The 13,347-nt window shown below is 46.1% G+C and overlaps 1 protein-coding gene across 1 annotated transcript in view; it reads right to left on the bottom strand.

Annotated features, from left to right (window-relative positions):
• BMPR2 (bone morphogenetic protein receptor type 2) overlaps positions 1 to 8,419 on the bottom strand; it is a 212,434-nt gene extending 204,015 nt beyond the window's left edge. Inside the window, exon 1 of the mRNA XM_023622414.2 lies at positions 7,261 to 8,419. Coding sequence (XP_023478182.1) covers positions 7,261 to 7,336 — 76 coding nt within the window. The 5' untranslated portion in view covers positions 7,337 to 8,419. The remainder of the gene's footprint in view (positions 1 to 7,260) is intronic.
• Between the last annotated feature and the right edge of the window lie 4,928 nt (positions 8,420 to 13,347).

Raw genomic sequence — 13,347 nt, 5'->3', positions numbered from 1 at the left:
TAAGTTAACCTGTAGTGTTAGTAAGTTGTAACACAAGTTTTTTTTTACTTAAACACTTGAAGTTTTTGTAGGAAGTTTTAAAACTTACTACAAAGCTATAATAATCAAAACAGTAAGATCCTGGCATAAGATAGATATATAGACCACAAGAACAGGATTAAGAGTCCAGAAATAAATCTACACATCTGTGGCCAACTCCAAGAGTGCCAATTCCATTCAATGGGGAAAGAACAGTCTCTTCAACAAATGGTGCTGGCACAACTGGATTTCCACATGCAGAAGAATAACATTGAATCCCTACCTCACATCATATACAAAAATTAACTCAAAATGAATCAATGACCTAAGTATAAGAGCAAAATAATAACTTTTTAATTATTGGAAACAACTCAAGCGTCCATCAACAGATGAATGGATAAAGTGTGATATATACGTACAATGGAATATTACTCAGCTTTAAAAAGCAATGAAATTCTGATACATGCTACAACATGGATAAACCTTGAAAACATTATGCTAAGCAAAATAAGTCAATAACCAAAGGACAAATATGGTAGGATTCCACTTAGATGAGATAGAGACAGAAAGTAGATTAGAGGCTATCAGCGGCTGGGAGAAAAGGGGAATTGGTTGTTGCTTAATCGTTACAGAGTTTCTGTTTGGGGTGATGAAAATGTTTTGGTGATGGTTGCACCACATTGTGATGTAATTAATGCCACTGAATTGTACACTTGCAAGTGGTTAAAATGGCAAATTTTCTTATATATGTTTTACCATAATTTTTTAAAGTTAATAATGTAATATACCAAAAACCAGTTACTTGGACACTTCAAATGGATGAATTGTATGGTATGAGAATTATATCTAAATAAAGTTGATTTAAAAAATTTACTAATTGGGGCCGGCCTGATTGTTAAGTTCATGCACTCTGCTTCAGTGGCTCGGGATTTCTCTGGTTCGGATCCTGGGTGCAGACACTCATCAGGCCATGCTGAGGCAGCATCCCACATACCACAACCAGAAGAGGCACTCACAGCTAGATTATACAACTATGTACTGGGGGGCTTTGGGGAGAAGAAGAAGGAAAAAAAGAAGATTGGCAATAGATGTTAGCTCAGACGCCAATCTTTGAGGGAAAAAAATTTACTAATCTAAAGTTAAAATGGCATTAATTAGATCGCACTGATTTAGAATGTACGATACCTGGGTCAAAGGTTGAGCTGAAACTGACTCTCGCGTTATTTATTTTTAAATTGAAATGAAAGACAAGATTTAGAGAGGTTTGACAAGATTTAGAGAGGTTTAACCTTCTTAACTAAACTTCTAACTATTTGAAGTCTACTCTAAGGTCCTTTCCCACTTTAAAATTCTAGGATTCCAGCTATTTTTAAAGCATCCTTTATATTTAGTTATAGATTCTTCTTCTACTTTCATTAAAGCATATACCTAAAAAGCCTTTCCTTACAACACTTTTGTAGTCCTAATTCAACATAGAAAATCAAGATATAAAATGTACTTGCAAAAAATTAAGTTACATTTCTTTCAAAGTAGTGCTTTTACAAAATTTCAGAATATCCCATAGTTTCCCCCAACCTAAGCTAAACTCAAAATACTATATACTCAGTAATAACCAAACGTATCATTCAAAGTGCTACACACTTACTAGCAACTAGGTCTACCACTGGCTATTCTCATGCCATAAGAAAAGTGCTATAAGTACTATAAGCATCATGCAGACGAAACTCCTTACTTTACAAATGAGGATAGTGAACCAAAAGAGTAAATGCCCAAAGTAAATGGCTAATGGTACCACTAGGAAGGAATCCAAATCTTTCTAGCTTCCAATTCTAGTTTGCCTGTTTGACTTAGAAATCACCTACGTTCAGGGGTAATTAAAGCCTGGGAGAGCAGTAGCAGCAAGAGAAAAGTACACTTAAGACAATCTAAGGGAGATTAAAAAAAAATTTAAGAAGACAGGATGGAAAAGATATAGAACCAGAAAAATGCAAAATCACTAAAGTCAGAAGAGGCGAGTTTCAAGGAAGGGGTGACCAAAACAAACTAAGTAGAAAAGTCAACGGGAACAAGATTGAAAAGTGACTGGATTTAGCAATTAGGAAGTCACTGCTGACCTAACATACATCACGGGGTGAGGTGGGCAAGTAAAGAGCTGAGGGTTGAGGATACACAAGTCAAGAAGCGTTCACTGCTCTTTCAAGAAGGATGGGAGAGAATAAAGACATAAAAGGAGGGTAGAGATCATTTAGAAGACATACGGGAACATAGTCCCTTTTCTTGTGTTGCAGAATACCTACAGGAATTTCTTATCCTGAAAGATAGGCAGAGAGAAGAAATAATACAATGCTAAGGGTTTGCAAAATGCCTACCCTTGCTTCAAATAGCTTGAGATCTAATGCTCTTTCAGAAAGTGATACAGGCTATGGTATGAGACATGGGGGAGGACGGGCAGCCCTTCTTGTTTTTCTTTGTATCCACCAACACTTAAAAAAGAAATTGCACAAAGGAAACATTAATAAATGTTTGTTGACTGGACATTTTAGTTCTCCTTCCATATGTTATCTATTCTATTAATGCCCCCCTACTCTTCTAGCTGCTCCCATGGGTGCATAACGGAATAAAAACTGGATCTATAATACTTCTGGTCAAACACTTACAGTATTGAGTGTAACTAAGAGCAAGCAATAAATGTTGTATTCTAATAGTTCTGATAAGGCAATGTATTCTAAAAGGTTCATATCACTTAGTTACAGGCTTATTTCTAACCTCACATAGACAATACATAAATTATATGCATTCTTGTAATCCAGTAGTCTTAGCTGTCATATCCATCTCACAGACAAAAAAGAAAGTGGTTTAAAAAAACAAAGCCAAAAAAAACAAATCTAGTCTATTGCACTCAAAATTCCACCAAAGTTATCATCATTGCTTCTGGAAAAGATTCAAAGACTAGACCACTTAACTAGAAGAGGGAAACAGCTTGGTAATAAGAGAGTCTCTCCAACGTGTGTAAGTCGGTCATTTAGTATTTCTTTTTTTGTTGTTTTGTTTTGTTTTGAGGAAGATTAGCCTTGAGCTAACATCTGTTGCCAATCCTCCTCTTTTTGCTGAGGAAGACTGGCCCTCACCTAACATGCGTGCCCATCTTCCTCTACTTTATATGTGGGACGCCTGCCACAGCATGGTTTGCCAAGTGGTGCCTAGGTCAGTATCCAGCACCCGAACTGGAGAACCCCAGGCTTCCGAAGCGGAACCTGTGTACTTAACCGCTGTGCCACCGGGCCGGCCCCCATTTAGTATATCTTAAACATCTTCTATGTGCATAGCAATATAGTAGATTACGAAATAATTTAAGATATGAACCCTGTCCTCTAGAAGCAATTATCAGTTGGAAGGACAAGGCAAATACATAAAACTGGTATTCAACAGCAAGGATAATATAATATATTAGTAAGTGCCAAAATAAGTGGTATGGTCAGTGACAAAATTAACTGATTTATACTGACTTCACTCTGTACCTTTTACAGTTAGAATTTACCCAACAGAGATCAATATTCAATTTCTTCTCTTTCACTGTTAAGAAAGCTGGCCTTTAATGAAGGAAAGCTGTTGTCCTTGTGTGGAATAAATAAATCTCTCTCTGCACATTTCATACACACACCAACACCAATACTACTAACACCACATCACCCCACATGCCAGGATAGCTTTTGTAGAGAATAAAAGTGGTGTAATTTTTATGCAAAGGCCAAATTAACAGTTTGGCCCTGTTCAAATGCTAAGAGAAGGGCCCTTTCCTGGACTATCTCCCTGATGGTATGTGGTAGACTGAAGGTGCCAATTCTTCACCCCCCAGCAACAGTATTATACATCCATATGTTACCACGGCCTCATTATAGGCAAAGTTGTACTGCTGTCCCTTGTCTTCGGGCTTGTCCCACGGGATGTTAGAGTAGCAGAGTCTGAAGGGGCTGGCGGGATTGGGCGTGTCTTCTTGCACTTCTGCCACTGCCATGGGACAAGCTTCCCCCAGAGCGATGTTACCTTCCCTCCAGCCTGGGCACCAGAATGTAGCAAGTGGAACAGAATAAATGCTTATTGCTGTTTGCCACTATGATTTGTGGTTGCCAATTATTATGCAGCAAAAGCTGAATCACAATATACAGAAAATCCAAACAATCAAGATTGATTATATAAAGCAGTGGTTCTCAAACTTCCCTGAGTAATAATCTTTTGGGTTTTAAGTTCTAAAAAAACATGTAAGTCCCAGAGAGATCCATTCAGTACATCTAAACTGTAGGGCCAGAAATATCCATTTTATCAAGAACCACAGGTGATCCTGTTGCAGTGCCCTCATCTTGAGAAACATTAAAATAAACAGTACTAAATTTCCTGTTCCTCAACAATGTTTATTAACTGCTCAGAAACACTATAACTAAATAGGTGAATCTTGCTTTTGACAAAGTATGTACTCCTAAAGAGATGTATGTAAAATTGAAATCTAGTCAAGTGAATTATTTCAAATGTAAGAAGCGGCAGCTGACATTGACCAGGCAGAAGCAGCTGACATTGATGCCAGTTCAGCCGTGAACACATCTGAGCCAGCCAAAGAGGAGGCGGATTATAATGAGATACAGGACCCCAAGTTCCTTCAGTGTCCCAGAGAACCTTCCAGGCGTGAATCCCAACAATGAGGCCATCTGAAATGCCATGGGCTACGTGGCCTCCGAGGCCACCAAGGATGGCAAGGACAAAAAGGAGGAGGACAAGAAGTAAGACTGGAGGAAAAGGGTGGCCAAGCCTGCTGAGGGGGCTACATAGGGTCAGATAATATAACCTGTAACCATCACAACCTCAATAAAGCTTGGTAACTGTTTTTTTCAAAAAAAAATTCTTTTTTACAGAAGCGGACCCTTAAGTAAGTACTGCACTGGATTGTATCCTTTGATTAAAATTAAGAATTCATTTATAAACCAAACACACACATTTTTTATAAATTCTATTTTTTTGCATATCAACTGCTCTTAGAATCAAGGAATCCAAGAACTAGCTAGAGTAAGCAGGAAAGAGGGATTCAAAAGAAATGAGGATTTATCCATGACCCCAAAGAGGGATGTGATATCAGTCAGTGTTCCAGTATTTTTTTCCTGTTCAGCTGCACTATTTGCACCTGTCTGGTTACATCACTGCATCTGTGTATCCCAGATCCACACAGGCCTTCTCTAGTCACTCTGCACTTAATGAAACTGCACTAGTCACTCCAATATTAGGCAAAGTTTTACACACTTAGAACCTTGAGATCTGCATAACCAGCGCTGTACCAAGATCCAGTGTCTCTGCTTCTTTTCAAAGGCTGATCTGATGAAGGCACTACTCTATCTCATGTTCCCAATTAGAGTGAGAAGTTGTTGTTATCATTACAAGTAACGGTGCAGGCTATAATCCTGGTTCCACAACTGACTGACTGTGTGGTAAGTTATTTAAATTCTGTGTACTTCACTCGCCTTTTCTGTGCAAGAAGCCTAATTAAACCTGGAGTATAGAATTGTCATGAGGATCAAATGAGAAAATACATGCAAAGCTATTAGAATAGTCGCTGGCACACAGCAAGGACTCAGTGAACACCAGCTATTATTATTGTTATAGTTCTGAAATCCAGCTTCACAAATTTTGGCATCTGGTGCTACGTAACAGTAACAAAAAAAGACTAAAAGCACTTTTAACCAGTGCTTCTTTTAATCCACCCCTTCTACGGGATGTTATTCTAACATTTTACTTATCAAATAGAAAATTTAAGCTTATTTTTAAATCAATGTTCTGTTACTTTTATCAGTTCTGACCACAAAACGATAAGCCTGTCAACTGTAAATGAGAATCTACACTCTAAAAAGGGTTAAGAATAACAAAGAACATTGAAAAGTCTATGCTCTGAGATTTCTGCTCTTAGAATGACTGCTTAACCTTAAGGCCTTTTTTCTCTCTCCATATTTTCCAGTAGCCACATGGCTTATGGCTATGGAATTTAAATAGCTAACACAGTATAAACAAATCTAGGGAAAAAATGTTTATTTTTACCCTAAAAGGAATTGTGATGATTAAGAATACTAAAATATCAGTTTCAAAATACATGCAATTCGAAGTTCCAATTATTTTAACACAATCATATACATTTATCACAAACATAACAGACATCAGTCAACAATATCAAAAGCACAAAAGGAAACTTCAAATCTCCTTTCAGTATTTTCCCAATGCAGACTTTAAAGATGGAAATAAGCAAGCAACCTGTGTCTAACACAGCACTGAGAAACTTACTGAATGCGAAAAGTACACACTAATCAAAATAAAAAAGTAACTGGAAAACTGTTATGTCGTTCTTTACTCATTTTCAAATGCATAATCTATCTGACCACTCTAAACGAAATTTAAGAATTATATGCACAACTCACTCCCCAAAATTTCTAAAACCCTATCACCAGAAGACTGCTTGAGAAATAACTGCAAAGGGAACACGAGGCTCTTCCTAAGGGGTCTGAGAATTAAAACAAAATATCCTAGGGAAAGAATGACTACCACTTCCCTTTAAGCCTCAGCAAAACGTCAAAGAACTTTCAGGACTCGGATCTCCTCGAAGTGTGAGGTCAAAGCTGTCGCAATGACACGAGAGCCACCGGATGCCCGAGGACTAAAGGCAAAGTTATCGAAGACACTCCTGAACCAACAGTAATTCCAAACGCATACAAAGCACGCGCGTCCAGACTGAGAAGAGGGTAACATAATTCCTGAAAGGCTCCGGAGCAGAACCACCCTCACAATGAACAGTGAGAAACTCCCAGGCTGGCTTCCTCCACGTTGACTCAGCTCCTTCGGCACCACCTCTGAATAATGAAAGTAACATGGATTCCCCAAGAGTGATTTAAATCTAAAAACACGCTCCCAGCGCGTGTTCTCCAGTTGACGCTCTCTTTAAGCCAAATCCGCTTTATATTCAGCAAAATAATTCACCGCTCTGCTTCCAAAGACCTCGTAACAGACACTGTCACCGGCGATTAAAATATTATTTTCATCCCCGCATTACCTCACGGCTAAAAACGGCGAGACACCACGCCCAGCACGGCCCGCTCCCGCGGGGTCGGGGTCCCCGGGGCCGGCGGCGCGCAGCACGCGGCCCCCGCCCGCCCGCCGCCCGCCCCGCGCTCGCAGGCCTCGGCCTCGCCGCCCCGCCCGCGCCCCGCTACTCACCGGCCGCCGCGCTGACCAGCAGGACGCCGCAGAGCAGCGCGGGCCCCCGCCAGGGCCGCCGCGGCGGGGGCGGCATCCCGGGCCGGCCGGGGGGCGGGCGCGCCGAGCCGAGAAACGCGGAGGGCCCCGCGGGCGGAGCGGGCGGCCGGGCCGGTGTCCTCCCTCGTCCGACGGCCGCGGCCCGAGTCGCGAGGCGGGGTGGGAGGGCAGGCGGCAGGCGCGCGGGCGAGCGGCCGAGCCCTCAGTGCTCTCCGCCGCGGCGGCGGGGCGTCGCGCGCCGGGGCCGGGCTGCCTCGGCCCCCCAGGCTGGGGGCATGTCCGGGGGAGGCGCGGGAGCGCGGGGAAGGCCCGCAGTTATTCCCCGCGGAGTTTCACCAGAGCGGAGAGCGAGCCGGGTCGGGGCGAGAGCATAGCCGGGCGCCGAGGCCGGAGGGCGGGAGCGGGGCGGCGATCAGCACCGGGTGCCGGCGGCCGGGCAGGGCGAAGCCGGGCGGGCGGCGGCGGCGCCCGGCGGCCCGAGGCGCATCCCCGGGGCTCCGGGAGGGCAGGATTCCTTTAAGTTTCGCTTCGGCGCTTCCTTCACTCCGATTTCGGGAACAACAAATCCTCTTCCTCGACCGCAGCGAAAAAGGAGCCTGCCTCCATGGACAAGCCCGCAGCCCGCACGCCGGGCGGAGCGCCGAGGGTCCCGCGGGCCGGCGCGGAGGGGGCGGCGGGGTGGTGCCGGGTGCGCGCCTCGCTCGCTCCTTTTTATTGCCGCCGCTCGGTCTCGTCTGAGGTAAAGTCCACCGTGGAAGCCTCGTCTTCTCCAGTCAATGGCTCCTGTGAGCGAATCCAACCCCCCCCGAGGAAGCCGCCGCCGCCGCCGCCGCCTCGTTCTCCCGCAGCTCTGGGCTCCGGGCGGAGCTCGGGCGTCGCGGGCCGAGGGCGGGGGGGCGGCGGGAGGGCGGATGTAGGCGCTGGGGAGGGGGGTGGGCGGCGAGGCGGCGAGACAGCCCGCGCCCCTCCGGGAAGCACTTCCAGTGGCTCCGAGCAGACCAGACACAAAGGGGGGAGTCGCCGCAGCTGCCAGTCTGCGGCGCTCCCGGTCACCGGAGTCGCCCCGCCTCCGCCGCCGCCTCCGCCTCCTCCTCAGTCTCCGGCTCTTCCCGGCCTGTCTGTCTCGGGCCTGTGGTGCAGCGCGGGCGGCGGCGGCGGCGGCGGCGGCCGCGGCGCGACGAGGCCCGCACTGCGCCTGCGCGCCCGCGGCCCCGCCCGGCCCCGCCCCTCGCCCCGCAGCCTGCCGAGGCGGGCTCCACGGCCCCCGCGCGACGCGGCTCCCGAGCCGCCGAGGGCAGGGTGGGGCCGGCGGGCTGGGGGCGCGGCCGTGGCGTCTGTGCACACACACGCACACACCTTTCCTACGTGCACGCTTGGCATGTGTGTGCGAGTGTAAGCGAGGGCGGCCACATCTTTTGTCTGGCCTTTGGGAGCGCCTCCGAGCTCGGCGGCTTAGCCCCTTTCTGAGGCGCTGCCCTGGAGCACAGCCCGGAGGGCAGGGCGGCCCCGCGGTGTCTCCGGCCCGGGCTGGCCTCTCCGCCGCCCGAAGAATCCGGACGGACCCGCCTTTCCCAGCACCGGAGCCTGGGGCTCCTCGGCTCGGCGCACTACCCGAACAAAAGCCGGAATGGGAGAGACCCCCCTGAGCGGGTGTTTTTGCCCTTATCGATGTCCTGCTTCCCTCAGGCCCGCCTTCCCGTAGCCCGTCTGAGGGGACCGGAAGGTGGAATATGTGAAAGGATGCGAAGCCAGGAAGAAAACTCCTTCTTTCACAATTCCGTGCACTGCCGGGCTGTGTGCACGGCTGTCCCTGCGGCGCGGCCCCCACCTCGCGGTGGCCCTTCGCTCCCGGGGGCCGGGGCCCTGGGGGGCTTCTTCGGGCCGGTGACAGGGAACTCGCGCTGGGGGGCTGCTGCCCCGGCGCGAAGGGCGGGGCCGCGTCTTCGCACCCAGGCGAGGGAGAAGGTCCTGTGGGCGCCGCAGCCGCCCTGGATCGGGAAAGGATACTGTTAGTGGGTTTCGTTGAATTGCAAAAACCCGAGCAACCCGGAGAGGGGAAGGGACTTCTCCCGCCCCCCGCAGCGCTCACACAGCCCTGGGGGTCAGGTCGACGTGGGTGGGATTTTGCCGGGGGAAGGGGGCGGGGGCGTGCGAGGCGCCATGATCGGAAGTCTGGGTTTGACTGCTGCCTGCGAGGTGGAAAATTCGCGGGGGTTGGGTGACGGCGATCCGAGAGGTGGGGTCCAGCCTCCCCTGGTCGTGCTGGTAGTTCTCGTGGGTAAGGGCAGTCCCGAGGATACACTTGTGAAGTCAAACTCTTTGCTGGTTTATTCAAGTCCCTTTTTATCTCTTTATCTGAACTTAATGTAAATAAATCTCCACATTCCTTAAACTGGTTGCTTTTATCATACTAAATATCTTCTATAATTAGAGATTGTGGTAATACCAGCCCAGGATTCTCAGACTCTTTTTAGTGGAAATATTTTTATACTGTTTACCCTTCAGGCAGAGGGAAATTTTTCTGTGTAGTAAAATCCCTTAAAAAGGAAAGAAAATTAGAAGGAAGATATGCTTTGATTCGTTAGCTTTATTACTATATTTTGTTTTACCCAAAAGGCCTAAATAAGAAATTGGTATTGTTTTACCACTGACTTTCAAGAAAATCCAATCTAGCACTCAGAGAAATAGGATTTTCATATGTTAGAGGTGCAGAAAGTGTAGTAGTTGGTAGTGTGCTGTTTTTCTTTCTCAAATTGGGATCAAGTACTGGATTATTCTATTTTTATTTACATCAGAGTTTTCCTAAGAAACAATAAGTAGCCTATACATATTATAAATGTGTGATGAATTATATTGAAAAGAAGAAAGGGTCCTAGGGAACTCACATAAAAAAATAGGCCACTGACTTGGTAGGAATAATTAGTAGACAACTAAATAGGAAACTCTCTTCCCTTTTCTGTTGCTCCTTGTAATACCTCGCTTGAGACATGGCTGTTCACTCACTATGAGAAAGGACATCAGAGAAGAGCTAGAATCTGGCAATCAGTCTGTCCACTCAGAGTGACAGACAGACAATGCAAGTCAAGCTCAGGTGAGAACAAAGGATTGGCAGGGCAGACAAGGTTTGGTATCTCTACTAGTTAGGATAGGCTAGGTTGTAACAAACATCTTAGCAGTTTTTTTGCAACAAGGGTTTATTTCTCACACGTGGCATGTTTGATACAAATCATCAGAAAGCCTATGGGAAGTGGGGTTCACTGGGAAACAGATCCTGAAACTCTGAGATCTGCATGCAGGAGTTTATTTGGTGGTGTTCTCAAAAACAATCTCTGGAGAGTGAGGGTCACAAGATCTGCATAGATAGAAGTTGAACTGCAACTCAGTTGCAACTGAGGCTTCAACCAGTTCTGCAGGGAGCTCTGGAGCTGGGATGGCCCTTGGGTGTTGTCCTAAATTGAGGTATGGAGCTAGGTCTTTATACCCTCACATCAACCAGGCATTGGATATGGGCTGCACTCAGGGAAAGTTCCTCGGTTGACAGTGCTCTCTTTAGCCAAGAGCAACTTCCAGAGAGGGGCTCAGCTGAGAGGTGTCAGCCACCAACATTTCCAGCAGTTGGGAGAGGTTGTGCTTTAGTCCTACAGGATGGATCCGGGGAGCTAAGGGCAACATCCACTACGTGGACTCTGCTCATTGTAGTCACTGAGGTCCCAGACTGATGGAGGCTTCACTGAGATACATGCCTTCAAGACTGCCACAGCAGGGATCATAAAATTTAATTGCTAGTGCTGCAGTGTCTTGCTCTAGCCATTAAAATGCTTCCACCCAGAAGCAATGTGCTTTACTTCCATTCACATTTTATTGGCCAAAGAAGTCACATGACCAAACCTGACTTCAAAAGAGAAGGGAAATGTAATTCTATATCATGTTACTAGAAGGAGGAGAACGTGAAAATTTGTGAACAACCCTAATGACTACCATGGTGTCCAAGGGGAAAATAATCCCCAGCACTCTAATCACCAAAAACTTGTTAGTAGAATAAGAGGGTCTTCTAACCTATGGGGAAAACTCTGCGGTAAGGAACTGGGAAATGAGGGGAGCCACACAGCAATCCAAGACTGATGGATTATGGTCCCTCATGGATTATATCTTTTCTCTGAGGCGGAAGACTTGCAAAAGCAAAGCAAGGCCCTGGTTTCAGGAGGGGACTAGGGAGATTAAGCAGATTGTTAGTCAAGGATTGGAATAAGGACCAAGGCAGAATCCCTGTTATATGAATGAGGACAAATAGCATTACCTGGGTTCAGAGATACTGAATACTTCTCAGAACAAACTTTATCATCATAAAGGGGTGGTAGCAAAGAAAAACTCTTAACTCTAGAAGAAAAATAATACAGATGCCCAGAAGTAAGCACTGGGACACCCTTCAGGGTTAGAGTAACAAAAGGCAATTTAAACCTCCTTAGAAACTAACGTTTAATCTTTAGGATTAAACTGAGGAATGGGACATGGCACAATCTCTTTTTGGAAGAGTAAGGTATAGTTGTAAACCCAGTTGTGAAGTGCAAGAAAAATGAGATTGGAGATTGACCGCCCCTTGACATCCTCTGGACCTAAGAGCAACCTTAAATCTCTCTCTAAAACAAGCAAAGCTTTAAAAAAAAGAAAAAAAAAAAAGCTTTGGGGCTGGCCTGGTGGCATAGTGGTTAAGTTTGCACACTCCACTTCGGTGGCCCAGGATTCACCAGTTGGGATCCCGAACATGGACCTACACACTTCTCATCAAGCCATGCGGTGGCAGGCGTCCCACATAAAGAGTAGAGGAAGATAGGGACAGATGTTAGCTCAGGGCCAGTTTTCCTCAAAAGAAAAGGAAGCTTTGCTTTTGGAACCTGAATCTATTGTCCCATCTCTTTCCTTTCTTTTTACCTAATTTTGGTTAGCCTAGCTTCTGGAGTCACCTTTCCCTTTAAAAACACAATAAAGTTATCTGAGCCTCCCATCCAGAGTGACTGCCAGCAGGAGAATCCAGTTTCTCCCCAGGCATTGAAAGAGCCCGAAAGAGGACTTACATTTTCCACAAATTTACCTGATTTGCTCTGGACTTCTCTACTGACATCTAGTAAGAGCTTTTCCTGGGTAATGCCAGACCCTGAGCTCTGCTTTCCTCCAAAGAGTAGGTATAGGAACCTTCATTTATTCTCCAAACTACTGCAAGAAAATGGTTAAAAATTTTACTAAGGCTTAGAATTTTTTTAAAAAAGAACTACGACATAGTAAAGGAAATCTTAAAACAGGATATCAGATATCACTGTTCCCTGAAGTCCTTGAACCACACATTTCCCGCCTGTGGATCCCCTATCTTTGAAAGTAGTATTCCTCAGCCTGTGGCCACTAACCATGTCCCTAGGATCCAGTTCCATCCTCTCCCACCATCCAGATGAAATCCATTGGTCCATCCACCCATCCTTTCACTCATTCATTTATGTAACCAACAAATCTTTATTGAATTCTGTGCCAGTCACTATTCCAGACATAATGATACAGCAAGGGACAAGGGAGCCAAGTTCCTTCCTCCCATCCTCTCACAGTACTTACCTGTATTTGTTTTCTATCGCTTTTAGCAAATTACCACAAACTTAGCAGCTCAAAACAACATGCATTTATTTTCTCATGGTTTCCACACATCAGGAGTCCAGGCATGATTTAGCTGGGTCCTCTGCCCAGGGTCTCACAAGGTTGCAATCAAGGTGTCAGCCAGACTGTGTTATCTGGAGGCTTGACTGAGGAAGAACCTCCTTTTGGGCTCTTTCAGGTGTTGGCTGTCTGCCAGGGGCTGGAGGCCACTGCATTTCCTTGTCATGTGGCTTTCTCCATAGATGTTCTCAAACATAGAGCTTACTTATTCAAAGCCAACTGGGAGAGTCTCTCTTGCTCCAGTCGGCTAAGACGGAGTCTTATATAACACAACACAATCATGGGAGTGGCAGCCTATCACCTTTGCCATATTCTGTTGATTAGAAGCAAGTCACAGATTCCACCTACACT

Source organism: Equus caballus, chromosome 18 (assembly GCF_041296265.1).
Source record: "Equus caballus isolate H_3958 breed thoroughbred chromosome 18, TB-T2T, whole genome shotgun sequence".
NCBI classification, from domain to species: Eukaryota; Metazoa; Chordata; class Mammalia; order Perissodactyla; family Equidae; genus Equus; species Equus caballus.
The sequence above is the reverse complement of the archived record's forward strand: the minus strand, read 5'-3'. Positions and strand labels throughout refer to the sequence as shown.